The sequence below is a fragment of the Cynocephalus volans genome, chromosome 2, assembly GCF_027409185.1.
Source record: "Cynocephalus volans isolate mCynVol1 chromosome 2, mCynVol1.pri, whole genome shotgun sequence".
In the NCBI taxonomy this organism is placed as follows: Eukaryota; Metazoa; Chordata; class Mammalia; order Dermoptera; family Cynocephalidae; genus Cynocephalus; species Cynocephalus volans.
In genome coordinates, this window is record NC_084461.1 from 69,363,040 (window position 1) to 69,384,091 (window position 21,052).

General features: G+C 36.5%; 1 protein-coding gene across 5 annotated transcripts in view; it reads left to right on the plus strand.

Moving 5' to 3' along the window:
• The window catches only part of ATG10 (autophagy related 10), a 292,867-nt gene that overhangs the window by 58,758 nt on the left and 213,057 nt on the right, over positions 1 to 21,052 (plus strand). For all 5 annotated transcript variants that reach the window (XM_063086273.1, XM_063086272.1, XM_063086271.1 and 2 more), the window contains exon 3: positions 3,671 to 3,778. In XM_063086273.1, coding sequence (XP_062942343.1) covers positions 3,671 to 3,778 — 108 coding nt within the window. The remainder of the gene's footprint in view (positions 1 to 3,670; positions 3,779 to 21,052) is intronic.

Below are 21,052 nucleotides of genomic sequence, written 5' to 3' on the forward strand. Positions count from 1 at the left end.
CTGAGTAAACTGCAAGGTTCCCTTTGTTTTTACATTCTCCCAGCTGGTCCAGAATGTTTTCAGACTATCTAGATCAGGTTGTATGTGCAACAGCAATCTGGATTGTGTAGTTAAGACCCTGACTTCCCTCAAGAGCTGGGGCCTAGACCTTGAGTTTATGATCTATTGGGGGAAATAAAACTAACAAATGTTAATAAAAATTAAAGAAGAGTTAAATGTTGAATTGTAAGCTATGGTAAATACAAAAAGAATGCAGGGAAGCCAGAGAGAAGTATTGATTGGAACAGTCAGGGGAAACTTCATTGCAAAGGGAAGATTTGAGTTGAATGTTGAGTACGGCACTGGATGAACTGCAGAGCTGACTTAGGGTAGTGGTTCTCATGCTTTTATGTTTGCTTGTCTCTAAAAAGACATCTGTCAACAATGAAGACAAAACATATTTTTCTGCCCAAATTAAAACAGTATAGCAGAAAGACCTACTTCTGTGAAAGTAAATGTTTGAAGGGAAATCAAAATGCAAACAACTTGCCATTTTCAATATTTAATTTTTTGAGGCTAATCTTGACTAAGAGATTGAGACTGAAGAGAAAATTCTCACTACCAAATATAGACTGGGTCAAAAATCCTTGTGCTCCTCCCTATAGATAGTAATAAATATTATTAGAAATGAACTAAGATGGAATTTGAAATTCCTTCAATTATAAGTAACTTTGAAAAAGAAAAATGACATATATCTTTATCTTAACTCTTTGGAAAGAGACCGGATAATTTATTAGGTTTTATAACATAGGTGCACAGGAATATTTGACTCACCTCTTTTGATGTCAAAAGAGATGTATTTTGCATTCTAATTAGAGTTTTACTAAATTGTATTATCCCTTAAGAAAAGGTTTTATGTCCACTGCTCAGGTATAGAAAAATACAAAATAGAATGATTACCCACACTTGATGAGTTATATTAGGTACAGACAGTTTATCTCTAACTGTTCTTTGAATGTCTTCAGAGTTTTTTTTTTTTTTCTCTATGGCTAGTTCATTTTGAAATTGTGAACTGCAAGTACTTTTTCTTGAAAATACATACCATTATAGTTTTATTGTATTTGATAAATATTTTATATAATCAAGTATTGATTATCATAGTGAGGGTAACAATACAATACAGTAAAAATCTTGTATTTTTATACTATTGAACATAATACGTCATTTAACAGCAAGATTATTTTGGTTGCAAGTGACAGAAAATCTAACCCATTGGGTGAAGCAAAGGGATTTTTTGGGACCATGTAATGGAAAAATGTGAGTGTGGAACTACTTCAGGTAGCTTCAAGTATGGCTAGTGTAAATAGTGTAATCCGAATCTGGTCTATCTGCATCTCATGGCTTTGCTTTCCTCTACATTTATTTAATTACATGATGGCTGCCAGGTTTTTTATCTTTCTGGTTCAAACCCAGTGGAAAAGAGAACAGCCCTCCCACACCCGCAAAACCAAATACTAAACTGCATCTCATTGGCCCTGAGTAGAGATCATTTGCCTTTCTGAATCCTTGTGCCAGCAGGACTGATTGGCCAGCTTGGGGTTCTGTGCCCATCCCAGGGGCTGAGAGGACCTGTCAACACTGACAGTGGAGAAGGGAATAATTCCTTAAAGGAAAACTGACTACTGTTCCAAAAGAAGGGGGAATGGATGCTTGATGTAAAACAGCAGCAACAAGTCACTACATATATCTTTCTCAGTTTAAGCCAATATTAAATTTACACTGTCGAAATACAAAGATTTCATTGGTAGAAGGCCATCACAGAATGTGCTTTTTGGTTGGATGATGTAGAGCTGGAATTTAAAACAATAATTCCATGGACAAAACGCATAACCTTAATGAAAGAATTAAAAATGATAGTATCGGATATTTGATAATTTACCTTACAGTTCGTTTCCAAGGGATGCTGTAACAAAGTACCACACACTGGGTGACTTAAAATAGCAGAAATTTCTTTTCTTACAGTTTGGAGAAGTCTGAAATCAAGGTGTTGGCAGGTGTATTAGTCTGTTTCTGTCACTTATAATGGAATATTTGAAACTGGGTAGTTTATAAAGAAACAAAATTTACTTACAGTTTTAGAGGCTGGGAAGTTCATGGAACCCATCCGGTGAGGGCCTTCTTGGTGGGAACTCTACAGAGTCCCTTGGTGACCATGGTATCACATGGCGAGAGAGCAACTGAGCAAGAGAGCTAAACTGCTCACTCATTCTCCTTCTAAAGGCACCATAGCCATGCCCATGAGCACCTATTAAACCATCAATGGATTAATCCATTCATGAGGACATAGTCCTCACAATCCAATCATCTCTTAACAGCCCCGTCTTTTAATTACCATAATTGGATTTCCTACCCTCTTAACTCTGTCAGAATGGAAATTAAGTTTTCAATACATGAACTTTGGGGGACACATTTAACCCATAGCAGCAGGGCCATGGTCCCTCTGAAGCCTCCAGGAAAGAATCCTTCCTTGCCTCCTCTAGCTTTTGGTGGTTGATGGAAATCCTTGGCATCCTTTAGCTTGTAGATGCACCACTTCAATCTTCAACTTCATGTGACTTTCTCCCCTGTGTGTCTGTGTCACTGCATCCAAATCCAAATTTCCCTCTTTTAAGAAGATTATTTAACCACTTTTCCTTAGTTATTATTTTCATTTTGTTAAAATGTAAATGTTAGTATGAAAATTTGGTGGAGAATTTATATTCATTGGCTGTGAGTGTGCTTATTATGCACGGGGAGGTATTCTTGCATATGATTTTATTGAATTTAAACAAGTTTTGCCTTAAAAAACTGGAACTGACTACAGCTAGATGAACATCATTCATTAGTGTATTTAAGAGAAAGTACAAGAAACAAGAGAGAAATACAACTGATGAAGGGCTTGGAAACCATATCTTGTAAGGAATATTTGAAAATGGTAGTAATTTTATTCAACTCTTTGAAGAACAGCTCTGTGGAAAAGGGATTAGACTCCATAGGGTAGAACTAGATCCCATAAATTAAAGTTATGGAAACATTTCAATGCAATATGACAAAAGTTTCTCAATGTACAGTGCACCAAAATGGAAGTGGCTGTGTGTAAGGGAATAAAAAGTGCAGGTTCCTGGAAGTGCTCAGGCAGATACTGCATAATTACCTCCCTGGGACATTTTCTTAGAGATTTTACCTTGAAAAAGAAATTGAAATGTAAGATCTCTTCCAGCTTCAAGATCTGTTGCAAATCCTCCTAAGATCTTTTTCTATGTAAATGTCTTAAAAATCAATTTTAATTATGTGACAAGATATTTCTATAAGCTTAAATGCTTTTTAATAGCTGGCAAGCTAAAGTTATTCTCTATGACCTTGGTGCTATGGACTAGTCAGGGAAAAAAACATGGGGGAGGATTTAATCTAGGAAAAAGTGGAATATCATTAATAAATGAGAAAGGTAGGAGGAGACTAAAGCTTCTATTTATTGAGTGTCTACTATGTGCAGGGTGTATTGGACTAGTCTCTTTTTCCATGTCATCTTATTTCATTTAGTACAGCTAGTTTCTCATTGTTCGTTTTAGGATTTATGAGAAGTAGCTCTTAGAATGGTGAATTCTTAAAATAATTGGCATTTTCTTTTGTATTCTTTGGTGATGGAACGCAGGACTGTTCTGATGGCTACATGTACAAAACACACTTTCAAGTTAAAAATGGGACTGTGGTGTCACATCCAGGAACATCTGCCTGTGTACAGACATGTCCTTCCATGGAGGTGAGTAGTTTAATGCATCATGTTCTTTTCAGTTTTTGTGAAGTATAAATTAAAATATATATTTAGAAAATTAACTGCTGTTCGATCCTGGGACTGTTGTAGGGGCAGAAGGAGGTATTTTCTTTTATAATATTGAAAGTAAAAATTGTGGTACAGTTAAGATCCACATTTTTCTCTAGGGACATCCCCTCAGGATAATACAGACCTATTCCTAGGTTGCTTAATACTTGACTGGAGACCTTTTTGCCTGATCTGCCTTTAACCCTTTTCTGCTATCTCCTTAAAAATATGCTGGATCTGGGTCTCATCCCTTAGGGTACTTTAGCCTTGACTTGAAAACCTTGCTAAATTAAATTTTATTGAGGTGCTAATAGCTTAATGGTTTTCTGGGATTTTTTTCAATTTTTTTTTTTTTTATCAAAATGCAAATAGCCTTATTGTAGTTCTTATTGTTGAACAATTGTATGTATTCATTGTAAAAATAAACAATAGAGAAATATCAGAGACAGTAATTGAAAGATTACATACATATACAAGCATATACATATATACATATAAGGCTGGTTTTTTTTCTCTTCTTTTAGTAACTTTTGTTCCTATTCACTCTCTTCAACGATTTGCCTTAAAAATATATTTTTTTAATTTCTCTTTCTTAGTACTCCTTAGACTTATATATATGGTGTTTAAAGCCAGATTGTTTTCTTAGACTCTAACCCCCATGGAGGTAGGATGACTCAATAAATATCTATTGTTTTACTAAATCTTCAGATTTGGTTACCCTTAGAATCAGTTCACTTGAAAGATCAGATACTCCTATATTTTGATATAAGCTGGGTTTTCAAGTGAACTACTTAGAATTGATTGAATTCTGAAAGAGTTTAGTTTCCACTAGATATTAATGTGTTTTTTTCACCGTTTACATAGAAAAATTAACAATGTTTAAGAAGAGAGATCTGCAATGAGTTTTTAGTAATGTTTGTAAGAGTTGTCACAGGAACGGAATCTGACGATAAGCCCTTCATTGTCTAGTCAGTCAACTCCAGTGTTTTATTTTTGATTATTTGATAATTCATAGTATATTTAGACTGCCTAACTTACTTAGGTTATAAAATAATTTTTCTACATTTTTTCCTAAGTTAATTGTGTATGTAGGCAGTTGGAGAACCATACCTAAGCAACGTGGATGTATGAGTGAGTAGATATCAAGCATGAGTGAAGGGCTTTGGTGGAGTTAGAGAGCACTTCTATTTGTTTAGTTCCCAGCAATATTTTTGTCAAGGACTTTAATAGATTCTCTTTCAACAAACATTTGTGTCAGCATAATGCCTTCAAGTATTAACATTTTAACTCTCACAAAATAATACTTAACAATGGTAATTTATTGTGTCCTTATCTTGTGCCAGTTTATCTTACTAGTTACTTTATTATGTTATTTAATCCTCATAAAAACCCTGTGACAATAGATACTAATATGGCTAATTGATGGATAATGCTCGTGAAGGTGGATGAAAACAGTTGATAATACTAATAATAACCATAACAACAATAACAGTAATAAAGACAGTAGCCTAAGTTTATTGAGCACTTTGAGCACTAATCTAAGTGATTTGCATGTATTAATTCATTTCATCTTATGATAGGGATACCTATATTATCTTCATTTTACATATAAGGTACTGAGACACAGGTTAAGAAGCTTACCTAAGGACAATAGCTAGGAAGTTATTAAATTTGACTCCAAAACTCATGCTCTTAACCATTGTAACAGTGATGGTTATTACTTCAGTGGACATGAGAATCACCTGGAGAGCTTGTTAAAACAAATTACTGGGCCCCACCCCCAGGGTTTTTGATTTGGTAGGTCTGGAGTGAGGCCTGAGATTTTGCAGTTCTAACAAGTTCCCAGGGGTTGCTGATTTTGCTGGTCCCAGGACCACATTTTGAGAATCACTGTGCTACTTGATAACAGAATGCTTAGCATAAAAGAGATGCTGCACAGCTGAGATGGTTAGTTAATATGATGCACTCCAGAGTCCATATTGCAATAGTCCTGATGGGATGAAAGATGTCTTGGGTTGGGTTCACCAGAAGCCGAGCCTGAGCTGGAGATTCCTGTTCAAGTGATTTATTAAGGATGTGCTCTTAAGTGAAAGGAGTAGAGAAAGCAGGACAGAGAAAGGGTATAAAAGCTATGGAAGAGTGTGGTTTCGGCTATAGACTAATGTTAGTCTGATCCCCTGTGAAGCTCCAGAGCATAAACCTGTATAGTTAGGGCAGCTGTCAGAATCCTGCCAACGTAGCCAACTGTATTGCTAGGGCTAGAGCTAGGGCCTGCAGACCCTTCAAACCCATTGTGCAGACTGGGTCACAGACCCCTCACATGCCAGGTTGGGTCGCCAGACCCCTCATATACCTGGCTATGTGTAAAGCTAGGGCTAGGGCTAACAGACCCTTCAAACCCATTGTACAGACTGGGTCACAAACCCTCCACATGCAGGTCTATGAGCTAGGTAATAGGAAATGGTCCTGGGAGCGTGGATAAAAAATTAATAGGCTTTATTCAGAGCTAGGATCAGCTGCCCTAGTGGCTTCCTGGAGTGTCCCCAGAAGCCCTGTGTATCAGAGCCGTTAGTCCTTTATGCTTAAGTCCATAACCCAAAACACCTGGGTGCACATGTGCACTTACATTAGACAATAACAAGGAACACCTGGGCACACGTACCTATTTTCATCAAATGTTTGGCAAGATTCTGAACATCTGAGGGGACCTGACCATTTCTCTATATTTTCCCAGCACTTTGTAACCATACCCCTCATATGCCTGGCTGTGTCACCAGACCCCTAACATGCAGGTCCACAAATTAGGTAATTGGGAAGTATCCCAGGAGCTGTTGGCAGATGACACAAGCTCAGTTCTCAGCTTCCTCAGTAGCAGCAGCCGCCTCCCCGTGACCCCCCCCCCACTCTGAGGGGGCAGCCAGGGGGTGGGGGACACTGTGGATCAGAGCCACTTGTCTTTTATACTTAAGTCTGATAACCCAGGAACACCTGGGTGGATTCAGACAACCCAGGAACACCTGGATGACCACATGCACCCTCAGACAATAGCCAAAGAACACCTGGGTGCACATGCACAGTTATCACTGCATCAAATGTTCAGTAAGATTCTGAACATCTGAGGGGCCCTGACCATTTTCTTTTATTTTCCCGACGAAACCATATTACAGAATTAGTCTTACATTGTGCCATTGGGGCTGGCCTTTTGTATTCTTTGACAGTTATTGGCTTGTCTATCAGTCATTAGTTGAAGTATAGGTGGACAGAGCTTCCCAAGCCAGGTGGCTCTAGTTTTACTGAGTAATTCTCCAGAGAAGGGGCTGCTATGAGCCAACAATCCCAATGGCTGGGTGCTGCATTTTTTTATGCCCATTCTCTCCAAGTTTTCCAGAGCCCACCTGATGTATGATATTTCAAGAAATTGAATGCAAAGCAGATACAAGAACACAGCTGTCTTCTATTAAGCCAGACATTAAAAAGATTTGCAAAAATGTAAAAAATGCCACTTTTCTCACTAGTTTATTTTGTTTTGGAAGCGGTGTTTATTTGTCATAGAAACATGCTATTATATTAAGAATTGTTGAGTTAATTAATAAATAAAAATTTTTCAGTTTTAATTTCTAATACTGTAATAGTGATAGTATAACTCTCTTAAGTAAAAGCTCATTGGGATCCTCAATGAATTTTAAAAGTGTAATGGATCCTGAGACCAAAAAGTATAAAGTATCCTAAGACCATTCATCTAGATCAAGGATATCTACATGTGAAGAATACTGATAACTAATATAAGTAATAAATCAATACATAATAGTTAAAAAATAAATCATAAGTAGAATTCATTCATGGGGAGGAGCATGCCAATTGCAATGGATGTACTTGAAAACATATTACTACGAGGAATGTTTGGAGGCTCTGGGATGTTAAAGTAGAACGAAAGACCTAGGAAGTCAGTTGCCTTCAGATATCTAGAAAGCTTTCCTGTGGAAGAGAGAGTAGACTTACTTTGCTTGTTTCCAAGGATGGGGCTAGTTCCAGTGTCTGGAAATTATTCTAGACAAATCTCTGTAGTGTTTAGAGTTGCTTAACTTACAAAGCTGTGAGCTTCTCCCATTTAATGGAGATGTTCAGCCACAGAGTGGATCACCGTCTCTCTGAAAGAGTGGTTACAGACTAAAATGCTCAGATGCTTAAAGCAGTCAGGCAGATGATGCAAAAGTGAAGGGTCATTTGGAAGTGGTGGGAGCTGGGGTGAAGCGGAGACAGCATGCCTCCTCCAAAGGGGTAGCGACATGCAGCCCTACATGAATTTTCAAGAGAAGGCAGAAATCTGGATTTTTGTTTGTTGGCTTATTTAAAAAAGAAAAAAATTCTGTGCAGGCCAAGTAGACTATATCTACAGACTGCAAATTGTCTTCACGCCACCAGTTTATTACCTTGGGTCTAAAATATTTCAGAAAGGATTACTGCATTGTGTGGAAGACTGAGCTGGGGACCTCTAAATTCTATTTATTTATTTATTTTTGGTGGCTGGCCGGTAGGAGGATCTGAACCCTTGACCTTGGTGTTACCAGCACCATACTATCCCAGGTGGGCTAACCGGCCAGCCCTTAAATTCTCTTTAGAATGTAATGACCAACAGTTTCCTATGTATATAGTACATTAACTATTTAAAGTTGATCAAAAAGGATGCTTCTGTTAATAGTAGTTTAAATTTTTTTTTATTTTGGCCTTTTATGAAGAGGGAAATAAACTCACTTCCTTGTTCTACCCTGAGCCAGCATTGACTGTAGGAAGATAGCTGGATTAGTGATTTTTATGCCTGTGAGATTATCTACAGTGGTATGTAGATAATAATAGAACTTAAAAAATCAAAGCTAAATATAATGGAAAGTGAAGTCATTTGTGAAAATTGTAATGTCTACCTTCTTTAGATTTTCTAAATATAATTCTTCCTAAAATATAATTATAAATGATAGTTTAAAAAATGAGATAATACTCAGAAATTTACTATTTAGTGTCTTTTAATGCTGGCTTTGGGAAATGAGTTCTTGTATGGTATTAGATAAGACATTGATTGAGAGGGGTTAGTATGATTTTACTTGTGGCATTTCTCAATTTGTGAAATAACAAGCAAGATTGTTGCAATTTTTGAACAAGATCTTTTCTTTATCAGTTACCAAAAGAATTCCATTGCATCAATTTAAAATCCTCTAAGTAGAAATGAACAGTTTCAACAAGAGCCAACATAATCAACACTGGTCTTTGGGATATCTTATTTTATGTGACACTTATTTCTATAAACACGTGTTGGTGCTATTACATAACTTCATCAATTTGGGATTTTTTTGGATTTGACTGAAGACTTTTTTTAGAGAAATTGAGATGTGATCATTTAACAGTAGGGAAAAACATGATTTAACAATTGGTCTGCTTTAATAAACATGAGCTTATTGTGGAAAATCCTATTGAAGCCTTGTTTACATAAATAAAATGATAGTTTGACAATGCAAGTGGGAACACAAGCTCTATATTCAAGTTAGACAATTTTCTGATGAAAATTAGTCATTACTAACCTTTAAAACTCATAAGTATATGTTATTGCAAAATAACTGCCAAACTTAAAAAATTTGTTTTAGGATTCTAAGTGTACTTACTGGCTAGTAAAGACTAGAGAGATTAGAGTGGAAAAACAGGATGTAAGCTTTTTTAACATGTTTAGCACTAAGCCACTTAATAAAAAGAAACAGTAAGATGAATATTCAATATAGATATAGATTGTTTTCATCAGTAGTAAAAATTATTAATGAGTGGTTAGAAGAGGGAAATATGTGAAAGTCTTTCTTATACAACTAGTATTATAGGTGACATTGCTTTGCATTTTCTTTTTGTCTCTAATTTATTCATTTATAAAAGTTTGAATAATTTTCATAGACTAGAAATGGCCCAAATTTTGCCCTTTGATTAATGCAATTCAGGTGCCCGTACATATATACTTCAAGTTGGACAATAATTTTTATTTTACTGAAATTTGAATTCTTGTCATAAGTTCAATTAATGCAGTTCCACTGTTTCCTTTTGCAGATGTATCAGAAATGGGTCCTGAGCATATGTTATTTATTCCTTTACCATCCTTGTTACTTTAGAGCCTCAGGTTGCACCTTCAGATTACATTTTTAAAAACTATGAAAATGATAGAGTCATAAAAATAGCAATTGTATGCTACTGAAAAAAAAGATTTTTTCCCTAGGGTCTGTAGTTTACTAACTGGGTTATTCCTTAGACCAGGGCAGGTAAAATATTATAGAGAGCCAGGCCCTCAACAAAAAACAACCTATCATAAATTCCCTGAAGCATAAAACAGAGAATCAGTAACAGGAGATGATCTCAATTGCCAAAGAACATATTCAGAAAATGATGATCTTCTGAGGTAACCAGGCCTCAAATATACTCATTTGCCCCAAGGATTTTATTAAGTGGCTTCTAGGATGAGTTCTATTTTGTATGTCCAAAATAGACTCATATGTCAGAATATTATGTTTTATTTATTTTTTTTATAATGGAGTAAATGACAAGCCACAGTTCTCAGTAAGTGTTAACAATTTCTCTGTAAAACAACTGCTATTTTTAGACTGAAGTACAGACATGTTGATGAAAGTAAATGAGTAAGAAGCATGATTACCTCCAGTATTTGGAAATGTAATTATTAAAGCAACGTTAAAATACTGGGAAGTATGTTATGTTTAACGTGTGTAGATGCAAATGGAAGCCTGTATAGTATTCTCTCAGTATTTATTTATTGATTTGATGAATCTAATGCTGTAAAATAAATGGATGTTTAAAGGAAATAACTGTCAGTGCAGCAGACCCCAATCCCATTTTTGTGTTTTTCTTAAGGTGTTATGAAATGAGTTCAAAGACAAAGTAAATTTTAATTCTATTTAATTTAAAGTGTAAATATATGTCATAGAGTAGTATAGTGTTTGAGAGGGGAGAGTATAGAATATTCAGAAAGCCAGTCATGTCTGATTAGGATTTTCAGTTCCAATTAAACTGGGGATTATTGCAGTAGATGTTATATTTATTATACAACTTTATTTCTTTAACTAGTATAAGACAGTAGTGTTTATTCATTCTTAGAACTCATGAGAAAGCACATATAGAGACGTGGCACTAAAACTATTTGAGCTATATAAAGAAATTTGTGACTTAGGGGGTTCTAAATGCAAGTTAGTGTTCTGCTGTAAAGCCATGAAGTCTTATACAGAGGCAGAGTCATGCTCCACATTCCACTGAATCTTCTTTCTTCTGTAGGCCCTTGGTACCTAAGTAATAGCACTTTACAAAATTTAGAGAGTGTTAGTTTCAGTGAGAGCCTATAACCTAAATGGCTCCTTAAGGTTACTTTTATCTTTGAAATCTCTGTGTTCTGGTCTCTTTGGCAAAGCAAAGAGAGAATCTATTTTTTGAGAGAAATCAAGTAGAATAAATCCAGAGAGAAAACTAGTTCTCTTTTTATCTAGTAGTAAGCTAGTAGAAAACCCTTTGTAGACACAAACCATAGCCACTGTATTTTAACTCAGCCATGAGTTATATCAGAAAGTTTCCTTTATGTGTAGTTCTAATCTGTAGATTAGAACTAAAAACGTTTCCTTTATGTGTAGTTCTAATGTGTAGTAAGATCATTTCTAGTAGCAGATGTGTACTTAAGAGAAAACTAAGTTGATATTTCTGTACATATATATATCTGACAAGATTTCAATGTGGAGTACTTTTGTCCAGTTGTAAACGTCTAATTTAGGAACCAATTGTTAGTGAGGAAGAACACTTAGTACATTATTTTAATTGCCATAATTATATATTCCTCCTATTTTTCTTAATGAGTTTGAGATGCTTCCCATAATATGGCTTTTTAAAGGACACATAATGGATTGATTGGAGGTTTCAAACTTTATATGGATTTTTTTTCATGGAGAATTTCTGAGCAGTATATCTTGATTTTATAGTCAAATTTAGAATAAATGCAAGTGAAACCACTACTTAGTACTTCTTTGTGCCCTCTTTTAAGCCAGTGGAAACTCTGTGTCTGGAGAGAGATGCATTGCTTAGAATATATTACAATGAGATTTGATCTCACAAAAGATTAAACAGAATCTAAAATATTTGAGTTTTCAAAATGATTTTATTAATTATATTTAAAATTCTTTTTCTTCCTTAGTTAAATTAAAAAGGTTAATTTTAATTAAATTAAATTAAATTAATTAATTAATTTATTTTTTGTGACCGGCACTCAGCCAGTGAGTGCACCGGTCATTCCTATATAGGATCCGGCGGGAGCATTGCCGCGCTCCCAGCACCGCACTCTCCCGAGTGCGCCACGGGCTCGGCCCCAAAAGGTTAATTTTTAAAATATTTTATGGAGTTAAATAAATACCATCAGTACAATTTTCTGTGTAGGGCTCAAAAACAATCCTTTATATATTCTAAAGAAATTGATTTCAAGGACGGTAAGTGACAATGACAATACGTTTTCTAAGCCCTTGTGATGTCTTTCTAAAAATTATGCTTCACAGCCTTCTGTTATTTAGTATCTTGTTCTTTTGAAAATAAACTTTTTTTCCTTTCTAAAAAAAAATTGAATGTTAAAGTAGAAATGTGTAATTTCATGGTATAAACTTCAATTTTCAGATGTTAAAAAAGATTGTTGAATTTTCTGGTAACTTGAATGAAGTTAGCTGCTTGTCAGGATTTTTTTAAACTGTTAGATAAAGGCTAACCATTATATAGACTATTATTTCAGTGTAAAACTGTTCCCCAGAGCTAGGGACAGGCATACATATGGATGGCTACTGACACAGTGGGCCCCAATGTTTCTTCTACTGGTACTGGAAGTGCTCAGTGTATTAGTCCGTTTCTGTTGCTTATAGCCAAATACCTGGAACTGGGTGATTTTTTTTTTTTTTTTTTTTAATATGACTGGTAACGGGACCTTAACGCTTGACTTGTTGTTGTCAGCACCACGCTCTCCCAAGTGAGCTAACCTGCCATCCTTATATGGGATCTGAACCCATGGCCTTGGTGTTATCAGCACCACACTCTCCCAAGTGAGCCACAGGCCGGCCATTGGAACTGGGCAATTTGTAAGAAAACAAAATTTATTGCTTACAATTTCATAGGCTGGGAAGTCCAAAGTCCAGGGAACACATCTGGTGAGATGGCTACAGCCATGCCGGGTGTCATATGGCAAGAATGGCGGAGCAGAGAGAGAACTAACTCCTCACTCCTCCTTTAAAAGCCACCAGAACTACGCTCGTGACCACCATTAAACCATGAAATGGATTAATCCATTTATGAGGGCATGGTCCTCCCAACCTAGTCACCTCTTCAATCATCATAATAGGATTTCCCACCTTCAATGGTTTCGGTGGGGATTAAGCTTCAGTGAGTTTGGGGGGACATTCAATCCCCTGCACTCACTATTAAAGAGTCTTTATTAAAAATGCAGATGGATTATTTTGGGGGGAGGGAGAAAAACATTTTCAAGCTGGGATAGTGGTTCTGCACCCTATGACAAGGCTAAGTGCTGACCTTTTTAGATCATTTTCATAACTACTGTGTCCTTAGCATCTAGCACAGTGCCTGGCACATGAATGCTGGAAACTAATGTAGCATGTGTCTTGATTTTTCTGGATTAGCTCTATCTTGAATTTCCCAATATACTGCTAACTTAACTAAAAGTCAGCAATATTAATATAAATATTTAGTTATTTTCAGTTTATTGTCTATTTATTAAAGGATACTTATTGAATAAAATGGCCAGGAATATTTCGTTGAAGTTTACTTGTGAATTTATGTGCCTAAGGGTGAATAGTGATTTTACCTTAAAGTGAATGTAAGTAACCAAGGATTGGATTGTGTTAAAGATTTTCAAAATGAAAAGCTAAGGGGAAAAAATCTTTAAGAGGGAGACATCAAAGTGTTTTAACAGTATTGTTTTTGATTGCATAAACAGGATATGGGAACTTCAATAATGTTCTTCCATATGGTGCTTGCAAATTTGTGTTTTAGAGGTATTGTTTGCTCTTAGCAAACTGTTAGTCTTAGATATTTGTGGTAAGCATTGAAAGAAGCTACGTGTATTTGCAGCTGACTTTTAGGGAGCCTGAGGATGGACGTTAGGTGTTTGTCTCAGCTACAGTTTAGAATGCATTGAAAGGAGTGCAAGGTTATCAAGCTGGCAGTGTTACCTAAACAACATCTGTATGGATGCCTGAGAGAATGCCTTTTTTGGCCAGTGAGTCAGAAGGGTACAGCAGCCTTAGATGTGAAACAAAAGGTAAAAAATATAACGATGATCTCAAACTCTGAAATCCTCCCCCTATTCACAACCTCATTTTCCACTATACTTCTCTCCCTCTGAATATGCTTTGTACACTGTTTTTGTCTCAATGCCTTCAATGACATCAATCCCCTTTTTATTTCTCATGCCTTCTTACTTGGTCTTGACCTTGGCTGTTTCAGCAAAGTCCACAACACCTAGGTTCCTGTACCTATATCGCCACTTCATCCCCTCTCTCGTCTTTCCTTCACCACCAGATTTTGTGAATAAGTAATCTATAGTACCTTCACTCTTTTTTTGGGGGGGGGGGTGTGGCTGGCTTGTACCTTGACCTTGATGTTACAACACCATGCTCTAACCAGCTGAACTAACTGGCCAGACCAGTACCTTCACTCTTTAATTTCTCATTCCAACTTCAACTCTTTTGACTTCTTCCTAAACCAAGCTATGGAAATTGCTTCCTTTGAAGTTACTAGTTACCTTGCAGTTACCATGTCTAGTGTCTTCATTCTCTCTGACCGCATTGCAACATTTGACATTACAGAATAAGCCCTTTTTTTCTTGAAATTATCTCTTCTTTTTGTCTCTGAGACACTGGTGAGAATGAATTCTATTAATTCCCCCTTTCTAACAAGTTGTTTGAACTATTATTATTCTGTGGCAATAGTTCCAAAATCTCCCTTAAGTCAGAGTCCTTGGGGAGTGTTGAAGGTTGAGCTGTGCAAACCAAGATGAATCCAGAGGGCAGGTGTGGGGCTGAAAATGAGAACCAAGTCAAGAATCATGAATATAGAGCTAATCATAGAGGATCTTGGGCAATTATCTCAAATAAAGCTGAAGTGCCCACTTCATCCCCAAACTTTCCACTTCGACAGCTGGCATCCTGATAACTCAGACTGACTTAAAAACACGTGGTTGGAATCTGGCACCAATAAACTTGACGGCTGAGTATGGATTCCATCTGTCCCTCTGTCTGTCTTATGAACCCATCAAGTAGTCCTGGCTTCTACTGTGACTCAATACTTGAGAGAGGTCACAGCACATCCTGGGCCTTCTTGAGGAAGGATGCTAACTTCCAAAAATGTTTCTCCAAATCATACTCTTTTTGGTGACATAGTATTGGAATTAACCTTAGTGCCACAAGGAGTCTAGTGCCTTTTCAACCACGTATTACATTTTGGGTTCTTGGGAATGGCTGTAGGAGGTTGATATATGTAGAAGGTTGGATATGTTGTCCTGCCCAAAGCTCATGTTGAAATCTGATCCTCAACTTGGAAATTTTGGGAGTGGTTTGGGTCATGGGGGGCAGACCCTCTCATGAATAGATTAATGTCCTCCCTGGTGGCCAGCGGGTAGTGTGAGTTCTTGCTCTATTCATTCCCACATTCCCACAAGAGCTGATTGTTTAAAAGACCCTGGCTCTTCTCACTCTCTTCATGGCTTCTACTTGCCATGTGATCTGCTCGCACCCACCAGTTGCCTGCTGCTTTCTGCCATAAGTAGAAGCAACCCGAGGCCCGCAACACAAAAATGGACTAATATAGAGGTGTACGTGGTGATGAGTATGGAAGAAAGTGGTGGGAAGCAAGAGGAGCTTTGCACTAAAGGAAGTAATTGTGGGTAGAACATGAAGAGTGCTGTTGAATTTTGACTTTAGATTGTCTAAGTAGTCAGAGTTTTTAGCAGGGTCTCTCTGAATCTCTCCTCCTAAGAAGTGTAGGCTGGCTGTGCTAGGGCTTTAGCCAGGCTCCTGGTGTGTTGTTAGGTTCCTGAATCTGGGATTTTTATTCTTTTTTTTTCTTTCTATTTATTTATGTATTGTAACATAATTGATTATACATATTTATGGGATGCAGAGTTGACGATCAATATTTGTGTACAATATGTGATGATCAAATCTGTATTATTAGCATGTTCATCATTACATAATGTAATTATTCTTCGTGTCCATTTGGGATTTCTATTCAAGTTAGTAGGGAGTAGTCAGAGTCGGAGAGACTGACCAAGTCAGAATCCATTAAGAAAAGCTGAGATTTAGACACCAGAAAGTGCCCAAAGAACTGGAGGGAGTGAGGGTGCGAAGGATTTGAAGTTAGGCAGAGATGAAACTGTAGTGAGGTTAGGTGGGGAAAAAGAGAGGTGGATGCTGAGTGATTGCCCTGATGAAGATGGAGTATGCTTAATCTTCTTTGCAGTTCATGGATGAATGGTATTTGACTGTGTCAAACAGGTTTGAGGGATTAGGCAAAGCCAAGAGGTAGTATGAATATGTGGTTAGAAGAACCAGATGGGATCTATAATTTGCATGCTTTCTCTTGGCCTTAGTCCTTGTCTGTATATTCTTTGTATTAGTCTCTTGCTTGTTAGAGGGTATCTGGTGAGTCTTTCTGGATGGTCTACAGCTGGTGCAAATGTTGGCTGGTGGCTGGGGGCTATAGCTTTGCTCAGAGGTGCTGGGAGGCAGCTGAGTGGAAGCCATAGTGTCTAGGGTTTCATTTCTCCTAATCAACTGCTTGCTCCCTGAGTGCAGGGTGCACAGCTTATTTATCTTTTTAGCATTTTCTCAGGGAATCATTTTGAATGAATGACGTTACAGATGGTGTATTATAAGAACAAGCAAGTTTTACTCTTACAGAAAAGCTTTTCGTGAAAATATCCAGTGTGGCATTATTGCTCTTCAATAGGCATTTTATGAAATAATGAAGAAAAAAGTGAGAATATACTTGTCTAAATCTGTTGTTTGTAGAAGCACCAAGGAATATTAAAATGAAACATGAATTGCTGTTTATTCCAAAGAATCAAAAGTGTCATATTGGACACACAAGGTCTTTTTCAAGAAAAGTTTATCCAGCTTCCACACTGGAACTTTTACATATCAGATGATTGCTACTTTAGTGTTCTTTTCAAAAATAATAAACAAATGAATGTTTGAGGAAACCTGTGATAGACTGAATCAGGTGGAACTGATTTAATGTTATGGATAATTACATAATTAGTGCTGTAAAAAATAAACCATACTATCTACTTGATGGACTGGAGCTGCTGTGAAGGAGGTGTGTAATTATACAATCAACATCCTCCTCCTGTGCTGATTCCAGGTAATCCTTCTCTGCCTTCTCTGAAAAGAGGCTTCCTGTCTGGTGTTTCCTGATGTTATTTAAGTGAAGAGAGCTGAGTGTTGGGTAGTTCCCAGTCCTTTGATAGATCTCTTGATGATCCAGGTCTGAGTGAGAGCATCCTCTGAGACCAGTGGCTTTCAAACTTTTTTGAGATAAGTCCATATTAAGAAATACATTTTACATCAGGACCCAGTACACTCCACACACGTATACTTGAAACCAAGGTTCATGAAACAATTCTTATTCTTTCTGATTCACTCTAATCTATTAATCTATTCTTTCCTATTTTATTTTTTAAAAATGCTGGTCAAGGCCCACCAATTGATTTCAGAATTTATTAATGGCTCATAATTCGCATTTGAAAAATATAATCTTAGACCTTTTGTGATTGCTAATGTCAGTAGAACAGATTCAGAGAATAGCATAATGGAGCTGCCAGGGGCTTTGTGTAGCAGGTGGTGTGGCATGGTTGAAAGAGCAAGGGTTTTAAAGTTGGGAAAATTTGGTTTTAAATTCCTACTTTCATCATTTTGACTGTGTGACTTTGAACATGTTACTGAACCTCTTTGAGCCTCAAATCCCTCTTCTGTAAAACGGAGTCCCAAATACTTGGAGGATCTGGGAGATGGGGAGGTGGGGGCTGTGCATAGGGTGTGTGTGTGTGGATGTGTGCATTAAATATCACAAAAGAAAACACAGCAAGTACTGTGAAGATAAAACACATATGTGGTAGGGGCTTCAAGTTTAGTTTCCTTTCCCAAGTCTTTCTCAACCTCAGACACTTCAACTGGAGAAGGGCACAGTTACGACCTCTGCCTCATGGGAGGGTTATGAGGATCAAATAAGATGATGGGAGCCAAGGGTTAACAAATGTTCATCTTTATGAGTGCAACCTTAAGGCAGCTTTACTGTTTCAGAGTAAGTCTTTGTGCAAGTGGAGTGGTGAGTCCCACAAATGTTAAGTATCACAAGTAGAAAACCAAAAAGGTTTTGAAGTCATAACTATTAGCAGCAAGGATTGTTTTGAGATACCGTGGTATTGCTTATTGATATTGGAATGCTGCTACCAAAACTGCTGCAGGATGATTTATATGAATTACAATATACATTTGAAGTTTCATATTACATTCTATATAGGATTTAAAGAAACTTTAAAACTGTTCCACAAAGGACTTTTTTTTATCAAGACCTGGAAAATGAGCATCAGAAGACAACTGATTTCCATTTGTATAATATTTCTGTCAAGTTTTCTTCATCTTACCTGGAATACTTATAATAATTTAATTGTGAGGCTTAGAAAAATGTAAGCCCCATCTACAGCTTGAAAGGTTGGGAAGTGGGGAGACTTTCCATTTTTTATTTGTACATTTTAATAAAGCCACCTCCTTTTCTTTAAATATGTTATAGTTTTTACCACTTCTGAAATATTTCATAGCTTTGAAATGCTAGTTCCTCACTAGTTTTAATTTTGGACTTTCTTGCCTGAAAGAAAACGCCTTGGTTTTGTTACTCTCTGTGCTTCTCTCCTCCATTCACCTTTTCTCTGAGATTCTACTGAGATTGTGATTATTTAGTGGTAACTTGGGCTTGTTGGTTGTGTAAAAGGGACATAAATCAGCCAAGGCAAGTATGAAGTAATGACAGATACAAAGCATCTTTTCCTTATCTTTTATTCTTCATGGTATCTAATCTCTGTTGCTCTGAAATGCTTCAGTCTCACTTCAGGTATATGTGGTTGATTGGGCTTAATTTCCATGCCATTTCTAAGTTTCCAGTCCCTTACATTGCATTATGAAATCACCTACACTTTATGTAAAGTTCAGATCACACTTAGACACATTCAGGAGAAAGGGCCTGGCTCCTTTAAGACAGAAGCGCGTTTTTCTCTGCCAGAAAGCTTATTGTAAAACTAAAGGGCTTAACCAGAAAGGGCTTCAGTGTAAATTGAATATTGATGGAGAAGGGAGGTTAATTGGCCTTAGTAACTTGGTTGCTAAGGAAGCATTTTCCCGATTGGAAGGAAAACTCTCCTGGGTGTTCTGCAGCTTCTTGTGGACCTGAGATGCTTTGTTTTATTTCTTGCTTTCTGTTTCTGAGTTGGAAGAGGAAAGAGCAGAAAGCTATCATAGGAATGAAAAGCTGTGTGAAGCAGATGGTTGCTCTCTCTTCCCTACAGAAAGAGAGAGCTAAATACTGACTAGCAACAAGCCAATGCCAGCAAGGACTCTTTGTTTAAGGCAGACAGTTGGAAAATACCATGAGGGCAAGATATAAAGAGCTTGCTGAGAGGACATAGAAAGGTTAGACCAGGGTTTTTTCAATTTCTGGAAACATGTAGGCAAGGGAAATAAAAGGATATTTTGAATGGGCATCCAACATCCATGTTAAATCATAGGGTTAAATGTTTTCAGTATGGTTGGGTCTATTAAGAAAAGTTATGTAGATTGTATTTAGCTGCTTGTATTTTGAAGGTTTTCTACTATATTGTATATTAATTTAATAAATTTAGAATTTGTTGATCTATTATTATTTTAATAAAGAATGTTTAATAAGTATCTCAATGTTATTATGTAATTTATCACTTATTAGCCATAAAAGTAACTTTGGAACAAATAAATTACAAATTTTCATTGAAATATTTTTTAAAAGCAAAAATGACTTTGAATATTGACTATCCATATATGCTAGGCTCTCTGATTATACTCAAGTAATTTTGAAAGTATTATTTCTGAATACTGAATAATACCCCATTAACCTCAACAAGTTAGTGCCTTTATTTTGCTTAATTTCATTTTTTCTTCACTGCTTTATTTGACAAATATTTTTGAGTCTCTGTTGAGCATCAGATACTGTGCTGAAGGACGCCACAGGGAATAAAACTCTCCTAGGATGCAGTGACATATTTCTCAGGAGAGTTGGGAAAATGAAAGTATTTTTGCTGACATTTTCTGATCTGTGTTAGGTTTTCTAGGTTTTCTTCATTATTGGTATTGAATATTATTATTTGTACTAAGTATTATTGCTTAGTTTTTTTTATGGCACTTTTAAATTGTAAAATTATTTTCAACAGTGTTATTTGTATTGTTTTTATGGGCATATACTTAAAGAGAGAACTTAGAATTTCTTGGCTTCTCCTATAACCCTAGAGTGTCATTGCAGGCATACACAAGTCTTCATTGGTAACCTCTCTACAATTTACCTTTCGTTTTTATGGCCACTGATTCTTGTCCTGTGAATGTAGCAGGAGGATCTCAGAGAATAAGCAAATTGTGGTGATCCTTTTGAGGGCCTCTGATTATAATAATACTCTTAGAGAAGTTAGTACCACATGGAATTACTTAAATATAGCCAAAGAGCTTAGTAAGTATATAGATGGTCATCAGCGAGGAATCTTACACTGGAAATCCAAACAAGATTATCAAATAAGAAACATTCATAGAACAATAGACTAAATTGGACTTGGTCAATAGTATAGTAATAGAACAATACTCATATATTAAATGTTTGAAGAGTACTCAGGGGTCCTCTTTTCTTATTAATGCTGGCATACAGGTACATTCTGATAGTTTTACAAAAATTTTATGCTACGTCCACATTTTCAGATTGCGTAATTCTAATGTTGCTTCGCAATCCATTGCTTTAGGCTTTTGAAAGCCTTTTAAATTTGGATCACATTTCCAAGATTTGAGGTAAATGAAAGGTATCTTTAGGGAAAAAGAAGAACAACAAATATGAGATTCAGTGTTAAAAAGTAAATATTTT